Consider the following 20290-nt stretch of genomic DNA (forward strand, 5'->3'; position numbering starts at 1 on the left):
CTGCAGCGAGCACGCGGCTGTTCCAAGCATCGGTACGTGATCAGAAGAGCATTGACACGGAATGCCTGTTTGTCTCTGTTCTGGTTAAAATCTCATAAAAATACATTCAACAGGAAAACATAAATCGCATGTGTATAAATATATATGTATATATTATATACACACCCACACAAATACTCTCGCTTTTTTCTGAAGCATAAGATAGTTACATAAATATTCTATAATTGCTAAAGTTTAACGAGGCATTTTTTTTTAGCTTCAACAAAGGTGCTTGAATAATATACAATTAAAATGAAGTAGTTTCTATTTTGTAGAATCAGTATATAATAGAAAAAAAAAATAATCCCCAAACAGTAATTTTTTTTTCTTAAAAAAAAAAAAAGTTTCTTCTTAAGCTAGAGCTTCAACAAAAACCGTGAGCCATGGATGGAACAGGAGCGTGGCGCAGGGCCCGCCCTCCCCCTGCCGCCCGCGCCTGCTCTGCTGGGCACTGACCGGTGGGCTTGCGAGGACACCAAAGCAGCACAAAGGGTCACTATCTCCCCCCGAGCTCGCCAGCACGCCCCCCGGGCTGGCTCCCTCTACTGCAGCTGGAACGAGAGACAGGAGGGGTGCACGGCCCAGGCGGCCACCCGAGGTTCTGAAGTGAGGTCCCACGCGCTGGCATGCCTGGTGGGCGCTGGCTGCGGTGGTCCCGGCTGCCAGGCCGCGGGGCCAACGGTCTTGGTGCCTGCTCCTCCGGGCCTGGGCTTGCAGCCCCTGGGTCCAGTGTCCTGAGCGCCCGGGGGGCATCCTGGGGCTGCGCCCCCCATCCCGGGGACAGGCTCTCTCCCCCCCAGCCGCGCTGACCAACGTGTCTTCCCAACACCCCCCACCCCCCACCTCCCCACATTCCCCCACCGAACTCTGCGGCCCCCGGCCCCACAATATCTCTACAGCTATCTTACAAGCAAGTGTATCGGAGCGACTCGAAAGACTTTGGTTCTAAGAAAACGCTTGGTCAGTTCATCTTGAGGCGAAGGAGGGATGCGTGGGCGGCCCCGGCCAGGGGCTCTGCGCGCTGTCGCGGGTTGGTGCGAGCCAGTCCACGGGGCTAGTGCCTGAAGCCTCGTCCCGTCACGCAGCGCGGGCCGTCACACCGTCTGGTAGAAATTGTCCGCCTGCAGGTGGTTCTGCTTCTGCATGCTGTAGAAGCCACTGAGGCGGGCCGAGTTGGGCTCCGCCACCCTGAGCATGGGCTGCGTGCCGGCCGGCCGGGCCCCCTTCTTGCAGTTCACGGCCACCAGCTGGCTGCTGAGGGGAGAAGGCTGCAGGGCGAGAGGGGGGGAGGAGGGCAGACCGTGAGCCGCGGCCCGAGGCTGTGCGCGTCCCCTTGGCGTGGATGCGGGGCCCTGCGTGCAGATGGCGGACTGCAGCCCCAAAGAGACCTGGCTTGCCGTACACGCGAATAGATCTATTTTTCGGTAAGTGCTCTATGCAACAAAGGCACGCGGGTCCCGGGGTTGAGATCTCCAAGCCTGCTCGGATCGGGGCTGAGCATCCTCCACCCAGATCCTCCACCCTCCAGTAGGCAGGGGTCACACCCACCAACTGGCCCTCTGGCGCCGTGTAATCCCATCAACGGCCAAAACCCAGAGACTATAAAACCTGGCTCCCAGAAACGCACGGCCACATTTGCGGCCACGCAACATCTTATTATTTCATTCTTACTTTGGACAACCTGGCAGGCTACCGAATGTAACCTTCCCACGCGGCAGAGTCTGGCAAACTCCCCGTGGCGTACCCAATATGCCAAATACCAGTAACAATGATGGGTCTCATTCTCCTAACCCTGAAAGAGCCTTGAATATGGCACTTTTTTAAAAAAAACTCAGGGCTAAGATGAAGGAGACGTTACTGGGGCCTGCTGGAGTCAATCGACGAACAACAGGATGGTCGTGATCATGATCTGATCGCTCTATGCAACAGGTAGAAAGGGCTGCAAAGGACCCTGCATTTGCCCTAGAACGATCTCTCTCTGGCCTTTCGAAGTAGGCCTACGCAGAAGGCACTTCCTCTCGGGATTCCTGCCCCAGCCAGCCTCCTTCCCGTTGAACACCCCCCACCATCATCCCGGGCCTTCCGCCTGCCTGCCTACCTTCCCTCCTCTAGGAGGCTTGCCCGCTCTCTCTGCCAAGCACCCTGCTCTAAGCACGGAGGGCTTTCCATGCAGAAACCTGCACGTATATGTGCAAACGGCCTCTCCGAGGGGTCAAGGAGGGAGGGATGGTTTATCCGGAGATGGGTCCCAGCCCCAGCAGGGACGGTCTATCAGATATCCATCAGATATCCTCCCCCCCCCCCCCCCCCGGAGGGGCCTCTGGGAACACCCCCTCCCGCCCCTGTGTCCCGGTGTTGTACCTTCGTCGGTGAGCGGTGCCAGCACAGCAGCGGCAGGCACTGCTTCTTCTGATTGACGATGAAGAACGTGATGATGATGGACAGCCCCATCACGATGGGCACGGCCACCCAGGCGATGGAGTCCAGCACAGCCTCTTCGCCTGGGGACGGCCTCTTCTCGCCTCTGCTGTCGACCTGAAGGTGACCCATGTCTAAGAGAGAGGGAAGGGGGGGGACACTGTGGTGACTCAAAGCGGAACTCTTTAAGGATCACATTAAGTGGCACGGGGGAGTCCCTGGGGACGGACTGAGGAGAAAAGTATCAGGCCAGGGCAGGAAAATCAGGTCCCGGGTGGGCCTTGCCTCAGGGCAGGTGGATGGATAATCAGGGCCTGGGGCCTTACCTCGGGCCTGGTGGATGTCGTTTTCCCCGGGCGTGGGCCTCATGGGCACTGCAGGGTCCTTGTCGCCGCGGTGCAGGGTCCTCTCAATAGGGATGTTGGTGGGCTCTGGCGCGTACATTTCTAGAACATGGGGACATTTATCCTAAGGGCTGGTGTGTGTGTGGGGGGGGGGGTGGGGAACTTTCCTGTCCTCCTCCCTTAGGCGAAGTGAACGTGGCTCCAGTTCCCCTTTCCTGGGACATGACTGATCCACTAACGCGTCCCGAGCTTCTCGGGGGTATCTGAAGCAGGAGAGCACTTGCCTGCCACAGGGCCTGCGCCGGGCACAGCTGCCCACTGCGCCTGGGTAACCCGCTCCAGACCCCAAGCGTTGATCTGTCACGTGCTGACACTCCCGGAGGGAAGAAGCAGAAGCGTCCCCCTCCTTGCCCCCCCAGAGTGGCTCGTGGGCTCAGAGCCCACAAATGTGCCAGTCACACGCCTCACCAGCAAACAAAGCGGGAGGGTGATTTCTCTGGGCAGTGAAGGAGAGAGATGCCCGGGCCTTGGCATGGATGTCTGGATGCCGGCTCCCCGCAGCCTGTGCTCTGAGACACATTTCTAAGGGGGCACTTCTTGGGACGCTCCTGTCCCTGCATGTCACCCCCGAGTTTCACGGAAGCCACCTCGGCGGCTGCCACGCTGACCGACCGCCCACTGACAAACCAACGCAGCGGAAGCTAACGGAGTCAATGACCAACCCCTCCTCGGGGCCCCGGTCAGGCCTGAGTCCCTGGCTCTGGGGAAGCAGTTGGGCTGCAGCCGAGATGGGGAAGGGGCGGAGAGACGCCCGGGACGGGGAATGACGGGGACGGGCGAGGGAAGAGGCACGGCCGAGGGACTGCTGAGACCCCTGCTGAGCAGCAGCAGGGAAACGGCCCGTTCCCGGGCCGGGATGGCCGTGCCCTGCCCAGCTGTTCGCTGGCGTCTCCCCTTCTCCGGGGTTCAGGGGGTCCCTGGAACTCTGCACTGGGAGAGGAGGACTCGAGGCGGGGTCTGTAGGGGCAGCACCTAAGGGAAGCCGGTGATTCCCCAGGGCGGCCATCCTGCCGGGGTCAGCGACTCTCAGGGCCTGCTGGGCGAGCGCAGGTGGTATGACTCTGGGGGGGGGGGAGTGTGATGTCTGGGTGCCTGTGTGTGTGAGATGTGGGAGGTGCGATGTCTGTGCGTGGTGTGGGAGGGTGTGATTCTGGGAGTGTGTGTGATGTCTGTGGGTATGTAATGTGGGGGTTGTGACTCCAGGAGGGTGTGATGTCTGTGGGTGTGTGTGTGGTGTGGGGGGGTGCGTAGGTTTATGAGGGGGTATGCGTGTTGTGTGGATACACGTGGAGTACAAACGCGTGGCCTGTGAAGGTGTAAGTGTGAGTACGTGGGTGTGAGAGACGGTGCCGGCGGGCCACTGGGAGGCCCCGGAAGCTGGCTAAAGGCCACTGCGAGGGGCTGGAGCGACAGCACAGCGGGGAGGGCGTTTGCCTTGCACGCGACCAACCCGGGTTCGATTCCCAGCATCCCATAGGGTCCCCCGAGCACCGCCAGGGGTGATTCCTGAGCCTATGAACCAAGAATAACTCCTGGGCATTGCCGGGTGTGACCCAAAAAAGCCAAAAAAAAAAGGCCACTGCGAGTCCTGCTCTCATAGTGCTCCCCCCACTTCCTACCTCACAGGGGGCACCTTCTAGTCTCACAGACGCCGTGTCTGCCCCACAGACGCGTCTCTAGCCCACAGGCCGAGGACGGGGCCACCCGCCTGGGCCCCGTGACCCCCGCGGTCATCCCTGGAGGCGCGTCCTCGGACCCGGAGCCTGTCCCCGCCTGAGCAATGGGCTCCAGGCGGGCTGCCCGGAGCCCAGAGCCCGGGGGGCGGGGGGGAGGACACACAGAGCGGGGCGCGAGGGCCCGGGGCGCGGGTACCTGGGCACATGGGGCAGCAGCTGCCCTCCACGTTGATGGGCTGGGCGCAGGGCAGGGGCGGGCAGCTGACAGTGGAGCAGAGCGTCTGGCCCTGCAGGCAGTAGCAGTGGGTGCAGCTGTCCAGGTCCCAGCGCTCCTCGTCCGCGTACATCTTCCCGCCGAAGTGGCACACGGCCTTGCGGGGCAGCGTGTCCTCTGCCGGGGAGAGCACGGGGCGTCGCTGGGGGCCGGGAGGGCAGGGGAGACACGGACGGACAGACAGACAGACAGACAGACAGACGGAGGCCCCGCCCGGGGAAGAGCCCGGGTTGGGCAGGGGGAGACACGGACGGACAGACAGACAGACAGACAGACGGAGGCCCCGCCCGGGGAAGAGCCCAACCCGCCTTCCTGGGTGCTCTCCGGAGGGGCCTGGCGAACCCGGGGCCGCGGGCTCTGGGGTAGGGCGGGCCAGGGGGCAGCGCCCCGTCTCACCGATGCAGTAGGGGCAGCACTGGCCCTTCCGCAGCACGGGCCTCTCGCAGGCCACCGCCGGGCAGGACTCGGAGTAGCAGCTGATGGCGCCGCCGGCACACACGCAGCTGCTGCACACGTCGGGCTTCCAAGACTCGGCGGCCAGGAAGATGTCCCCGTCCTCGTTCCTGCAGTAGCTGGGCGCGCTCTGGTTCCGCGGCGCGGGCGGCTGCAGGGGCTCGTCTGGAAGGAATCAGGCCGCCCGTCGGACGCGCCCCCGGCCCCTACGCCGGCCGTGCGCGCTCTGGAGGGGCCGTGGCAGGGGAGGGGTGTACGCGGGTTCCCGTGTGCCGGGAGCTGTGTGAGGTTTAGGGGGTCCCTGGGCCCTGTGTGTGTGTGGGGGGGGGGCGTGGGCAGGTCCCTGAGCACTATGGGAGGAGCATAGGCAGGCCCCCAAGCACTGTGGGGGGAGCATGGCAGGTCCCTGAGCCCTGTGGGGAGGGGCGTGAGCAGGTCCCTGAGCACTGTGGGGGGAGCGTGGCAGGTCCCTGAGCATTGTGGGAGGAGCAAAGGCAGGCCCCCAAGCACTGTGGGGGGAGCATGGCAGGTCCCTGAGCCCTGTGGGGAGGGGCGTGAGCAGGTCCCCGAGCACTGTGGGGGGAGTGTGGCAGGTCCCTGAGCATTGTGGGAGGAGCAAAGGCAGGTCCCCGAGCACTGTGGGGGGACGTGGTGGGTACCTGAGCACTGGGGGCAGCAGGAGTCCTGCGTCCGCACGGGGCTGCGGCACAGCAGCGGGGGGCACACCTCGGTCCCGCACAGCACCCGCCCGCCGTGGCACGTGCACTGGGTGCAGGCGTCGATGTTCCACGTCTCGCCCTCCACGAAGGACTCGCCGCCAGGCGCGTGGCACAGGGACGGGGCGCTGAGCTCGGGCGTCTGCACCACCAGGTCGTCTGCAGGGAGGGCGCAGGGGTGAGGCCGATGGGCAGAGGGACCGGGCAGAGGGGGAGCACGCCACTCGGCACACACGCACACACACAGACACAGAGATACACAGACACAGAGATACACACTCACTCACACATAGAGAACCAGACACATACAGAGACACACTGAGACCCAGAAACACAGACACAGAGACACACACAGATACACACACAGCACACAGAGATACAAACATACACAGGCACACTGACACACAGACAGACACACAGAGACGCACAAATACAGACACACACATACACGCACACACAGGTGCGCGCGCTCGCAGGTGTGGAAACATGACGGGCCCACGGCAGGGACTAGGTACAGTGGCCAGGCTGGGCCAGTGCAGGGGTGAGGCTGGAGGTGGGAGCCGCTAGGAATGCGAGCACAGCCGGGGGCTGCGGGGAGGGGCTGTGGCCGGGCCGGGCTGTGCCAGGGTCCCATTTCCGGGGAGGGCAGCTCTGGGGTCCTGCGGTCTGGGTGCTGGACAGTGCCAGGAACCCAGAGCCCACGGCGAGATGCTGGCGGCCAGGCTGGGAGGCGCCACGAGAGATGGACGGGCACGCAGGAGAAAAGACAGGCCACGGGGACTGAGCGCCCACAGCTCCCCCCCTCCCCCCCGAGAGGGGACAGGCCGCGGCCACCCACGCTGTCTGTCCCCGAGGAGAGGGCGTGAGGCGCAGAGCGGGGCAGGCTCCGAGATGGCCTCTGGGGGGCGTGCCCAGGAGGGGCCGGGCACAGGGCCACAGGCTGGGCCCTGGCCTCTGCCAGGTTGAGGGGCTCCCCACCCCCCTCCCCTCCCTGCGTGGCCAGACAGACGCAGGGCCCAGCCTGACCGAGGGGACGGGGAGGGGGCGCCAGCCTCAAGGGACGGCAGTCGGGGTCAGAGAGGCTGTTTGGGGGCGACACCCGGGGCTGCTCCTGCTGTTCCTGGACCCTCGATGCTCAGGGGGTCCTTGGCCCCCCCGCCGGCCAGACCCGGGCAAGGCAAGAGCGGGTCCAAGGCGCGGCCCCCCGCCCTCCCGTCCGACCCACTGGCCAGCGCAGTCCCCTCGGGTCGGGCCCCGCCCCCGCCCCCACCCGTGGCTCACCCGAGCAGGACGGGCAGCAGTGGCCCGGGCGGATGGCGGGGCTGCTGCAGGCGGGCACGGGGCAGGTGATGAGGGCGCACATCTCCCGCCCGTGGTGGCAGTAGCACTCGCGGCAGCCGTCGTGCCAGCTCTCCCCGCTGGCGTGGTGGTGGCCGTCCATGGACAGGCAGGTGCCCGCCAGCACCGGGGGCTGCGCCGAGGCGGCCTCTGCGGGCGGGAAGGCGGCGGGTCCAGAGCTGCCGGGCAACGCCGCGAGCAGCCCCCGACCCCGGCCCCTCGCCCCTGCCCTCGACTCCGGCCCCGCCACCCCTGCCCTTGACCTGGGCTCTAGGCGTATGTGTGAGTGTGGTGTGGTGTGTCTGGGTCTCACACCTGGGGCTGGGTGTGCGGAGTTCACACCTGGGCTCTGGCTCTGTGTGTGTGTGTGGGGGGGGGGTCACACCTGGGTTCTGGGCTGTGTGCGTGTGTATCTCATACCTGGGGCTGTGTGTGCGGGGTCACACCTGGGCTGTGGGCCGTGTGTGCATGTGTGTGTGTGTGTGTGTGGTGTGGTGTGTGTTTGGGTCTTACATGTGGGGGCTGGGTTTGTGGGGTTCACACCTGGCCTCTGGGCTCTGGCTCTGTGTATGTGTGTGTGTGTGTGTGTGTGTGTGTGTGTGTGTGTGTGTGTGTCTCCCACCTGGGCTCTGGGCTGTGTGTGTGTCTGGGTCTCACACCTGGGGCTGTGTGGACCCCACTCACCTCTGCAGCTGCACAGGGGGCAGCCCTGTGCGTCCCGCTGGAAGCCCAGTGGGCAGCTCTTGGCGCAGGGGCGCTCGGGGCACTTCCTGCAGCGGCAGACGCCACAGCCGTGCTTGTTCTTCCTGCGGGTGGAGAGAGGGCTCAGTCCAGCGTGGCCAGCACGTGGACCGGTGACCGCATCTCGGTGGTCACGAGTGGCCCCAGGGTGCTTCTGGGAGGTGACTGGAGGGCTGGGCTGACGGGTCCCTTCAGGAAATGTGGCCCCCAACAGGAAAAGGCACAAGTGTGAGTCGGGGGATGGACACAGAGGCCACCGAGGCAAAGTGGCCACAGCCCCAAGCTGCCGGCCACGGCCGGTTTGAGAAGCCTCTGGCCCTGAGGAACGTGAGGAGACGGGACGGCTGGACCCCGGGACAGAAAAGAACCAAGACCCACGGCCTTGTGAATGGCACCAAGGTGCGGGCATGAAACGCCTGTGTGGCCCGGTCGTCAACATCCTCGGAAAGGGACGCCAAATGCACCGAGACGGCACACCCGGGTCGGGTGAGGGGCCTGGACGCTGGGCTGAGCAGAGACGTCGGAGAAATCAACAGACCTTACAAGACAGCCAAGAGCCAGAGCCGGGGGCAGGGCGGGCTGCGGACCCGGCAATGTCCAGTGGTCCCACTTCCTGCAGCAGGCGCCCTGCCTGCCCGCTCGGTGCCCCATACAGGCTTCATCTACGCCAAGATCTGTGGCCAGGAAGCCCCCGGTCAGTCCCGGGGCACACTGGGACTCGAGATGGTGCTTCTCCCCACAGCCGGACTGCCGGAAGGGTGATGACACAAACCCCCCAACGGCCCAGGAGACGTGGCTCCCCACACCAGCCTGCACAGGAGGGAGGGCCTGGGTGCAGCTCCGGACAGGAACTGCTGTGGCCACAAGGCCACGGGGAGCCTCATGTCTCATTCTATGTTCACAGTTTGCACTAAGAATGGACTGCACGTCTGGTCGGCTGGACAGCAGTAACCAACGTCCTCGGGAACGCTTTGGGTGGGGGTAAAAACCTCCCCACTTTGCTATCCAATCAAACTCGGGACGGAGAGGCCCGCCCTGCCGGACCAGCGCTTCCAAGCAGAAGGAAGATGCAGACGGCGAGAGATGCCCGACCCGCGTGGCCACAGCGGCAGGCAGGACACACGGGGACGGCCAACTCAGAAAGGCAAGACCCCAGGGAGCATGAGGCCCGGAGAGGTTGCCTCAATGGGCACAGACGCCAACACAGCCACTAACGACGCCCGCGGTGGGCTGGGGGCCACCCCCAGGAACCCAGGTCTTCGTGGAGTTTGACTCAACCGAGAGCATCTGAAAGCTCTGGTCACAGTCCTGACGGCCTCACAGCGACAGTGCAGTAAAGCGTGTCTGCAGCTGAGGGGGCGGCTCTGCTCACGGCAGATGGGGGGCACTGCAGGGGGCGGGACTTGGTGTCTGGGTGGGAAGTCACAGCACGAGCCACCCTGGCACTCTGAGATGTGCCTCGGCCCCCACCAGCACCCCCTCCCCGTCTGAGTCCCCCTGTCTCCCGGGGTGGGCCGTGCTCGGGGGTGACGTGAGAAAATCAGGCGGGCTGCTGGGAGGAAGCGGCCTCGCGGACACACGCCCATACGTACACATATCCGAAGGGGCAGTGCTTGTCACAGGCAACGGGCCGGCACTTCCGGGGCCGCGGGCGGCACTGGCACAGCTCACAGTCGTGGGCATCAGTCAGGAAGCCGTAGGGACAGGTCAGGGTGCAGCCACGCCGGAGGCCCGAGCACAGGGCGTCCCCTGTGGAGACACGGAGGGGCTTGTCCCTGGGGCCGCCCTCCCCTGCCCACTTTCCCCAGTGGCCCTTGTGTTGATCCCACCCGGCACAGGCCCAGGAAGGTCAGCACTGGTCGACCCTGCCTGCCTAGAGCCTGCTCCACATGTGGCTGGCCAAGGAGTGACGGCAGTGAGGGGTGACCCGTTGGCCGTGGGGCGAGGTTCCCGGGGAGTGTGCGGTCTCCGCAGGACATCAGCACTGGTCACTGACCAGCCCGCCTGCTGGACGCGTGGGGAACGGACGCCGGGACCCAGAGAGTCGGTGAACAACAAGCACGGCTGGAGACACTCAGTGTGCAGGGCGGTGGGGCTCTCTCCTGTGGCCCCCTTGGATGGTTCCGTGGGGGAGAGAGCGCAGGGAGGGTGGGCTGGTCGGCCAGCGGGAAGGGCTTCACCAGGTGTGACAGGGGCGGCACGGAGCAGTGTACACAGTGGCCAGGGCCGGGGCCGAGAAGACGAAGCCCGTGAGGACACGTGTGGACCAAGCTTTAGCACAAGAGCTGGGCTTGTTCTGGGGTCCAGGCTGGGCAGTGCTCTGGCTCCCTCCTGCCTCTGTGCTCAGGGCTCCCTCCCGGCTCCTCGGGGGACCGTCTGTGTGTCTGGGGTGAACCCTGGATTGGCCGCGTGCAGGGCGGGCCCCTGCCGCTGTGCCATCATCTATCTCAGCGGCTCTTCGAAAGCACCAAGGCTGGGTGGCCCAAGGACAGGCTCGCGGCGTGGTTCTGCAGGGTCCGGGGAGACGGAGCCAACGTTCTGTCAGTGAGTGCTCATCCACACCCGATCCGCTGTCAAACGACACAGGAAGCGCCTGGGCAAAGCAGCCGAACACGTGTCCTCTCCGCGCACAGACCATGTAACCGGAAACGGGACCTTCCATGTGGCCCCTGGGGGGGGGGGGAAATGACACAGGTGCATGTGTCACATATATGGTTTACGGAGGTATCTGGGGCGAAAGCTCCGAGCAGCACCTCGAGGCTGAGTCCTGACGCGCTCTCTTCTACTCGGTGACCACCACAGACCTTCCGTTCCACGTCCGACAGAAGCCCCTGCCCCACGGGGAAGCGGCTCTTTATGAATTGCGTCCTTACAAGCCGAATCCTAAAGGGCTCCTGTCTGGAAGTTGCTGATGGTGGGGGGGGGGGGGGGGGGAAGAGGCCGTCCTGCGCCTGTTCTTTTCCCCCAGGAAGGGGGCGGGGATGGTGGCGAGGCCTCTCGGGGCCAGGACTCTTCCCCCTAACCCCGAGGTCCAGGCCGCGGCCCGTCTGTCGCTTGAGAGACTTGGGTCGGTCAGCAAAGTGGACGCTGGAGGGACTGGAGGAATCGGAAAGGCTCCCCTGGGCAGACGCCTGCATCCGCGGCCCTCTGACAGCCACTGCCCGCTGTGCTTGCTCTTCCGGTCCTGGAACAGCTGTTTCCCTGCAGGCCGTGGTCTCGGAGAGGGCGGCGGGTCTGGCCACGCAGAGGGAATCATGTGACAGGAGCCACGGTTGCGCCCTCAGCTCTGTTCCGCGGGGCGTCACACTCCCCCAGCGCAAACCAAATGAGGACGTGGAGTCCCAATGGATGAGGCGGACGGGGGCCAGTGGACGGCTGTACCCCCGGGCTGGGGGCTAGGAGGTGTCTGGACCCCTGGCACAGGTCACATGGTACTCTGCTCCCCTCTCAGCGTCCCCCGGGCCTTTACAGCTCTGGGGAGGGTCCGCGTGACCCGAGTCTTCATTGAGTGAACGAGTCTGTGTTTGCGCTCATGGCCACAGCCCGGAAAATGAGGGGAGGGAAAGGGGGGTTGTGGGCACACGCAGATGCCCACACCTCGCCAGACACGGCAGCCAGGCCCGGACGTGTGGACTAATAACCGACTTCTCTGCAAGGCAGCGCGGCGGACAGGCAAACTTCGACGCGGAGCTCCCCAAAGTGCTCTGGCCCCAGATCCCTTTCAATAACCGAGGCCGATACAGGAGCTCAGACGAGTCTGCTTTCACCCTGCTTCTTCCTCTCGAGAGTCCAATCCAATTAACACACACACACACACACACACACACACACACACACACACACACACACACACACAAATTTCAGTTCTTAGAGAGTTTCCGATCTTTATCCCAAGGACGTCTGTGAGGGAAACAGGTTCCGCCTCTTTCCAGTTCTCCGGACGCTGGCGCCGCTGAGCTGTGTGTTGGGGCAGCGCTACCTGCCGGATCCGAGCGAGCCAAGTGACAGTGTCCAAACACTCACGTCCTTTGTCACCTGCCTCCCGGGCAGCTCTGAGGGATGGCTCTTTAATGGGCTTCGATTGCAGTTTGAAAGCGGCTGTCCGTCGTCGGCCGGATCAGGCTGCAATGCCACCACGACACGTCAGCTTGTGACGACCGGGTTCCTTTGGATCCTTCGAACCCCTGATGCTGAGCCCCCACGAACGGCAGCGAGTGCCAGGTGGGAGCCGGAGCAGGAAGTAACAGGAGCGGAATCTCCATTCCACGCGGGGCTTCTCTGGAGACGCTCCGATGCGGCGCAGGCGAGGTCTAGACACTCCCAGCGGGCCCAGGGAGGTGGTTCCGTACACGAAACTGGCAGCTGGCAGGGGAGGGGCACAGACAAATGACCCGAGACGGGAGCCTGGACAGTGTCCACAGACCGTCAGGGCACAGCGTCGGGGAGAGAACCCACTTCCCGCCCGCTCTGACGGCAAGAACAGTCCTTCCTCGGAAACTCGCCGGAAGGAATGGGAATCCCCGCAGCTCCGAGGAGGAGGTGGAAGGTCGCCAAGCGTGTCCTTGGGGGACACGAGGCGGATGGCCATGGGCACAGGGCGGGGGCAGCAGGGGCCTCCACACCGGCTACTCACACTGTGATACAACTCTGGCGGTGGGGTGACCAATGCCTGCACGTCAGCCCTTCGTGCGTTTGTGGGTGCTACTCCCTGGCTCTGCATCCGTCCATCCGTTGCGTTACTGTCTTCTGCACTCACTCGTTTACCGGTACTACTGTCTTGCATTGGTTTATCTATGCATGTGTTCATCCACAGGGACGTCTTCCTCTGCGTTCGTTCGTTCGTTCATTCATTCATTCATTCATTCATTCATTCCCTGGAGTTACCCTCTCTGCCTTTGTTCACCCACTGGGTTTGTTCACCAGCTGCCTCGGCCGACATCCTTCCATGAGACATCGCCAAAGGCCTCTCCCAGGCAGGACACCAGGGCTGCACCAGATCAGGGAGGCAACTGGCCTCGCTGGGGGCGGCCAGCAGGTAGACGCCAGAGCCGAGGAGGGCCTCTGGCCTTTCCGACTGCAAGAACCTGGCGGCCAGCGAGCTGGGGTGTGGTCTGACCCGGCCTGCCCCCACGAAAGTGGAGTCTCCAAGAGCCGGGGGCACAGGAGATGCTGGTGACCGGACAGCGGCAGGGGCCTCGGCAGCGAGAGGGCAGAGACCTGCACACAGGGCCATAGCAGGTGGACAGGCCGGGCAGCCTCATGCGAATGGCTCCACCCTGCCCTGCCTGTGTCTGTGAGGCGGCGTATGCAGTCTTGAGGGACACACCGAGCACGGCTGGGCCTCCCTGGACCTGACCCGCGTGACCTGGGTCATTCACCTCTGTGGGCCTCATGCCCGGGACGGCGGCTTCCCCTGCCCTTAATCTCTTGCGAGTCTGGGGGGTGTGCAGAGAAACTGCAGGTTCCGGCGTCACCTGGGCGGGCTGAGGTCACCGGATTGGGGGAAGATTCCGGGGGAAAGCGAAGGGGAGTTGCTGAGAGTGCAAAGGGCCCAGGATACCTCCCTGCCCCCCTTGGTCCTTCCGGTGGAGATTTCCACCAAGGACGCGGCCTGCCACCCTGGTGACGCTGGGGCAGGAGCCAAAGCAGACGAGGGTCCCCAGGGGCAGGCGAGGCCCCGTGCACTCCTCCTCGGATTTACACTGGCATCTCCAGGAGCTGCTGGATCTCAGGCACGGCCGGGCCTGTGCTGGCAAGGCCTTTCCTGGGACCGGGGAGTGACGCTTTGCGCTAATCACAGCACATCGAGCGCGAACCACGGGGACGACCACAGTGGCCGGGAGCAGGGTGCTTTGTTCCCCGGGGAGAAACACCAGGGCTACAGTTTCAAGGGTCGCGCCCTGGAGCTGGGGCTGGAGCCAAGGTGGAGACAGAGCTGGGGGTCCTGGGGGGGGGTGTCTGATGGCCTCAGGGCGCCTCTGCGTGGGTGGCCTCCTGGTCAGACAGACGGCCGGGGGCACCGGCACCGGGGCAGGCAGAGGCCGGTCTGCAGAGCTTTGCGGAGGCCCCGATTCTGCACCCTCGAGCCCGAGAAACCACTGAGGTGAATCAACACGACGGAGCGAGAGCCAGAGTGAGGCCCGGGTCCCGGGGACGGTGCCGTGAATGCTCTGGGCCGATCGGCACCGTCTCCCCCCGCCCCCCTCCAACCAGGCGCGGCCCCGGAGCGTGGTCCACTCACTGCTTTTGCACTGGCAGGTGCGGCAGCCGTTGTGGTCCAGCCGGAAGCCGTAGGCGCAGTCCTTCTCGGTCAGTGTGCAGTTGGTCAGCTCCCTGCAGGCCGGCGGCGGTGGCCCAATGGTGATGTACGTGGGCTCTGTGGGGGGAGAGAGGGGACACCAGGTTACCACGCGCCGCTCGCTCTGGAAGGCCCGACACGCCGGCAGGTGCTAAACAAACAAACAGCCAGGATGGCTCCCGCTCAGGGGTGCTGGGGGCCCGCGAGAGTATTTCCACGCAGTCCGGAGCCCCCGGCATATCTCTGGTGCTCTCAGGGGGAAGGCACCCCACAGGGGTCCAGAGAGCCCCCTCCCTGACGCCTCCCGACGTCGCCCGCACCGAGGTCTGCAAACTCCTGACCGGAGCAGAGTCGTCAGGGGTCAGGGACGTTGCTCTCCACCTCACGCGCTGGACAGCACAGGTTTGCTCTGGGCAAGCGAACAGAGCAGAAACAGAGAGACCGGCTGGCAGGGCGGGGCCGGGACTCTATTTCCCGCCGGTGACAGGGTGCGCCCTCGGGGCAGAGGGGTGCCGTTAGGGAGGAGTCTGCCGGGGGGAGGCCGTGGTGGAGGGAAGAGTGTGTTTACTCTGATGCACCCCAAGGGGCCCCGATCCTGCAGTGAGACTCGAGGGCCGTCGGCGGTTCTTGCTGGGCACACGCGTGTCCGGCCCGCCCACGTCTCAGGTCAGCGAGGGGCGCAGCAGGCACAAACCCGGGGGGGGGGGGGGTCCCGAGTCAGCTCTGGTCCCTGAAGCTCCAGCTGGGCAGAAGCAACACTGAGAAGGTCCCTAAAGGGGTGACGAACGCAGCTCGGCGGCTGCCGCTCGCCCTGAGGCCCGGGGCTGCCGTCCAACGAGCGGCTTCCTCCGGCAGCTTAGCCCACGCGCCAAGAACAAGGGCCGCCACCTGCCGGGGAGGGAGGAGCAGACAGGGGCTGGAACAGGCCAGGCCGGAGCCCGCTCCCCTCCCGCAGGCTCCGCGCCCTCCCCTCCGCTCACAGCCCGACCCATCGGTCCTCGCGGCATGCCTCTCCGCATCTCCTGTCCACGCACTACCTGTCCATCCTCACAGAACTTCTTCCCTCCCTCCCCACCTGTGATTCACTGACCCTCACAGAACTCCGTTTCCTCTTCACACTCTTTCAATTAATCCTCACAGAACGTCCTCATCTCCTCTTCACCCTCTATCCTCGAACCCTCACAGAACCGCCTCACCTCCCCGCCACACTCCATCCCTCAACCCCACGGAATGTCCTTACCTCCTCTCCACGCTCCACCCGCGGGTCCTCACAGAACCGCCTCACCCCCTCTTCACACACCATGAATCCCCACAGAATCGCTTCTCCTCCTCCCCACACTCTCTCCGCCAATCCTCACGGAACCAACTCCCGTCCCGTCCACCGCGTCCCCCTGAATCCCCAGTCTCCTCACCTCCCGGGCACACTCATTAGTCCACACTGTCTGCTCTAGTCTCACCCGAGGGGAGAGGCAAAAATCAAGTCTTAAATTCTCATTCTTCAAAAGGGCCAGGGCTAAGAGCGGCCACAGGAGCCACGGCTCGTGAAGACACAGGGGGACCCGCGTTTTCCTCATGAGCACACAGTCCGAGGAACATTCCCTCAGACTTTCCTAACAAATTGAAAAAAAAAAATCTCATTTCCTTGTGCTACCAAGTATCCTTTTTTTTTCTTTTTCTTTTTGGGTCACACCCGGCGATGCTCAGGGGTTACTCCTGGTTCATGCACTCAGGAACTACTCCTGGCCGTGCTCAGGGGACCCTAAGGGATGCTGGGGATCGAACCAGGGTCGGGCCGTGTGCAAGGCAAACGCCCTCCCCGCTGTGCTATCGCTCCAGCCCCCAAGGATCCTTTCCGATGGGCCAATATGAAGAGTGAAACAGGAGCGGAAGCTCAGGACGCTGTTAACCAACAAAATACAGAAGTGCCGCTTCGTAGATACTTCTCAAGTCTACCACAAGCGGCTTCAGTTTCCTAAGCAACAGTGTTTCCCTGACTACTCTTCCCTCCGCCCAAAGCCGCGATGCTGGTCCACGGGCGCTGCTCCTGGCGGGGCCCACAAGGGGACTGAACTCGGGACACTCCTTGCTGTGCTCTGCCTCCCATGCTGTGTGGAAACTATTCTGGCTCCAAGGAGCGTCAAAACCAAAATCAGTTCAAGTGACCCCCCGCACTGACACGCCTTCTGGGGCAGGACTGGAGACCCAGGATTGGGCTGGACTCAGACCTCCCCAGTCTAGTACTTTACTGAGAGGTGTGAGGACCAAGATGGAGCTCGAGTTGCCACAGAAGGCCCAGTCTCCTGTTCTGTACTGACACCGAGGCCATGGGAAACGCGGCCTGCAGAAAAGTGACGGACACAGGAAAGGTCTCGGAGTGGGGAGATTTTGTCGGCTGTGGTGGTTCTGCAGGCAGGGCTTGGTTCCAGTGGGTTCGAGAGACTTGCGAAGACCCACGGCAGTGACAAAGGAGCCACCTTCGAGGTATACAATGATGAACAGATGGGCCTGAGTTCTGTGGCCTGGTCTGAAGATGGACATGAAGGGTCCGGGCATTTAAGGTCCAAGCCCCCTCAGCCGGCGCGGGAGAGCCAAGTCCCTCCAACACTGCTTCCCCACGGTGCCCAGGAGCACACGAAGAAATGCCCAGAAGGGCAGTTCCACACTAGCTGCGCTCAGCCTACCAGGGAGACCGGTCCCTGATGGAGCCTTCTGGAGACAAGGGAAAGTGGAACGCTCGAAGCGTCCAGAAGGCGGCACTTCCCCAGCGCCTCTGTGACAACACGGAAAACGTGTTGGCCAGACGCGCTTCAAAGCCCGACTCCCTGGTTCATGCTAAAACACAGAAAATCTCAGCATTTCTGCAGGAAAACTCTCCATTTACCCTGGACCCGCTCACTCTCCCTGTGATAAATGAGGCCGAACAAACAGCCCGGTGAGCACTGAGCGCAGACGTCAGAACTCTGCGAAAGCCTTTTTGTTTATTTTTGCTGTTTTTTGGGTCACACCCGGCGGTGCTCAGGGGTTATTTCTGGCTCTACACTCAGGAATTACTCCTGGCGGTGCTTGGGGGACCATATGGGATTGAACCCCAGTCAGCCACATGCAAGGAAAAGGCCCTCCCCGCTGGACTATCGTTCCAGTCCCAAGAAAAGCATTTCAGCACAAATCATTTCACCACATTGAACAACCACAGCAAAAGCCCCACGTTTCCCTTTACTGATATTGGAAGAAATAGTTCATAGTGGCAGAGGAGCCTGTGAAGGTGGCGATGCACCCAGACATCACACACTCACCACACACACCATCACTTGATCACTTGACTCATCGATTTGCACAAGCGGGCACCAGGAACGTCTCCATTCATCCCTGTTGAGTGCTAGTGCAGCCCGATGGCGTCTGCTCGCTCCAGGACCACAAAGAGCCTCAAACTGTTCGTTCAGGGTCTTGCCGAAGAGGTCTGACCATCTGGTAGGTGGGCGGCCACGTGGTCTTTTGACGTCCCTTGAAATCCAGTCGGTAACGGCTCTAGTCCAGCAGTCGTCTCCATATCGCATTAGACGTTCAGCCCATCTGATTTTTGATGCCTTGGCGAATGAGACAGCATCCCTGATTCTCGATCGTTGATAGAGGCCAGAACTCTGGATTCCTTCTCTCACTTGAGGGAAGTGTGATACTCCAAGCATAGCTCTTTCGATTCCTCTTTGGGATACTCGAATAGCGTTCTCATCCTGTTTGCGTAGGGCCCAGGTCTCTGAGGCGTATGTTAGTGCAGGGAGAAAGAACGGTGGAGTCGAAGAGATGTGCCTGGAGCTGTAGGTTCTTAGTCCTCTTAGCTATTTCTTCGACACTCTTGAAGGCGTTCCACACTGCTCTCTTCCTCCTGCGCAGCTCAGATACCAGGTCATTCGTCATTCTGAGCTCTCGACCTAGGTACACATTACTGCTGCATTCACAGATGTTCGTTCCATCGAGAGTGAATGGAACATCAGGAACGAGTCTGTTTTTCATGAACATTGTCTTCATAAGATTCAGCTGCAGTCTGACCTTTTCACACCCATGGTCGAAGTCGGCCAGCATTTGTACTGTTTGGCTAATGTTTGGTGTTATTAGAACGATGTCATCAGCAAAGCGGAGGTGGTGTAGTTGCTGACCGTCTATCTTCACTCCCATTCCTTCCCATTCCAGTTGTTGCATGACGTTCTCGAGGGTGGCACTGAAGAATTTTGGTGAAATGGTATCGCCCTGCCGAACCCCTCTCTTTACATCGATGATCACTTCCTAGTAGAATAGAGAGATCCTGGTAGTGAATCCATAATACTGCTTACGTAGGATCCTGATGTATTGGGCTTGAATGCCCTGATTGGCTAGGGCTTCAATGACCGCTTCCGTCTCAACAGAATCAAAGGCCTTCTTTAAATCAATGAACGTTAAACAGAGCGGCATCTTGAAGTCCCGAGAAACCTCAATGAGCTTGGTTACCGTGTGGATATGGTCGATGGTGCTGAATCCTTTGCGGAACCCTGCTTGCTCGCATGGTTGTCCTTCATCTAGTGTTCTGCCAATCCTATTTAGGATGACTCGAGTGAACAACTTGTAGATGACAGACAATAGGCAGATCGGGCGATAGTTGCCAATGTCATGGATGTCTCCCTTCTTGAACAGTAGTACGGTCCTGCTGGTTTTCCATTGGGACGGAACCTTGCATTCAGACAGGTAGCGAGTGAAGAGCCGAGCCAGTGTATTGATGAGTACTGACGGCAGGTTCTTCAGGTGTTCAGGTCTGACCTTGTCTGGGCCGGGTGCTGTTTGTTTCTTTACCGATGAAATGGCGCGTCGGATTTCGGAAGGGAGCACGTTGGGAACGACACACACCATACTCTCACATATTACACACACCACACTCTCATGTGCTCCGTGGGCGATGCCCTACTGGGTCTCCCCATCTGTCACCAACCTGACAGCTGACCCCTTTCAACGGGGCCACCCCGACCCGGCCCACAGCTCCCCAGGAGGGCCCTCGGCCTACAGCTCCCAGGCGCTCCCGGCCCACATCCCAGCCGTGGGCAGCGCACGCCCATTCTGTTCCCCAGACAGAAGCCTGTGCGACAGGGCACCCAGAGGAGCGAAGAGTAACGGAGACACCCCCGAGCCTCGCAAGCCCACCGCCCCCGTCACCCAGTGCTTCCGGCCCAGCCTGGGAACCGACCTTTAACCCGAGGGACAGGAGCCCCAGCTCGGAGACATGCAATGGTCTCCGAGGCAATGCTGTGCTCCAGGCTGTGCGCGGGGGGTGAGGGGGAGTGGGGAGGGGGGGAGAGGAGGGTTGCCTCTGTCCCCGAAGTCATAACACACCACAAACATGTCCACATCGGCCCTCGGGCCCGCAGAACCACACCAAACACTGAGCATCTATCTGGAAAGCAGACACACTCCGGGACTTTTCTGGGGAGCTGGAGCGCTGGTATCACGGGGAGAGCGTTTGCCTCGCACGCGGCCAACCTGGGTTCAATTCCCGGCATCCCGTAGGGTCCACGAGTACCACCAGAAGTAAGTAACCTCCGAGTGTCACTGGGTGTGACCCCAAAAGCCAAAATCAAAAAGAAAAAAAGCAAACGCGAAACCCATCGGAGAGCAAATCACCAGTGCGTGGAAACGAGGCCCGTCGCGTGTTCCCGGTACTTTCTCACGGAAACCTCTCTTGGGAGTTGCTTCTGGCCCTTCCGGCCAGCGCCCCTTCTGTTTCCTCAGGGCAGGCTGGGCCCAGCTGGACAGCCCAGCGTGGGTGTGGACGCCGTTCCCGGCGGCCCCCCCAGAGACACAGCGATGGGGGTTCAGGTCGCTCAGCCTTCCAGTGCTCCCGCTGTTCCACCAAGTCGAGAATAACGAGCACGGCTCCAGGGGCAGGTGCCGTCGGGGGAGGCGTGAGCACAGGT

At 62.2% G+C, this 20290-nt stretch overlaps 1 protein-coding gene across 1 annotated transcript in view; it reads right to left on the bottom strand.

Moving 5' to 3' along the window:
* Positions 1 to 977: 977 nt before the first annotated feature.
* The window catches only part of CRIM1 (cysteine rich transmembrane BMP regulator 1), an 88044-nt gene continuing 68731 nt past the window's right edge, over positions 978 to 20290 (bottom strand). Inside the window, exons 8-17 of the mRNA XM_056127161.1 lie at positions 14301 to 14435; positions 9652 to 9808; positions 8003 to 8124; positions 7262 to 7468; positions 5924 to 6139; positions 5208 to 5429; positions 4734 to 4928; positions 2784 to 2903; positions 2401 to 2591; positions 978 to 1307 (exon numbers count right to left, since the gene is read on the bottom strand). Coding sequence (XP_055983136.1) covers positions 1134 to 1307; positions 2401 to 2591; positions 2784 to 2903; positions 4734 to 4928; positions 5208 to 5429; positions 5924 to 6139; positions 7262 to 7468; positions 8003 to 8124; positions 9652 to 9808; positions 14301 to 14435 — 1739 coding nt within the window. The 3' untranslated portion in view covers positions 978 to 1133. The remainder of the gene's footprint in view (positions 1308 to 2400; positions 2592 to 2783; positions 2904 to 4733; positions 4929 to 5207; positions 5430 to 5923; positions 6140 to 7261; positions 7469 to 8002; positions 8125 to 9651; positions 9809 to 14300; positions 14436 to 20290) is intronic.

The sequence above is a fragment of the Sorex fumeus genome, unplaced genomic scaffold, assembly GCF_029834395.1.
Source record: "Sorex fumeus unplaced genomic scaffold, SorFum_2.1 ptg000006l, whole genome shotgun sequence".
Classification (NCBI taxonomy): domain Eukaryota; kingdom Metazoa; phylum Chordata; class Mammalia; order Eulipotyphla; family Soricidae; genus Sorex; species Sorex fumeus.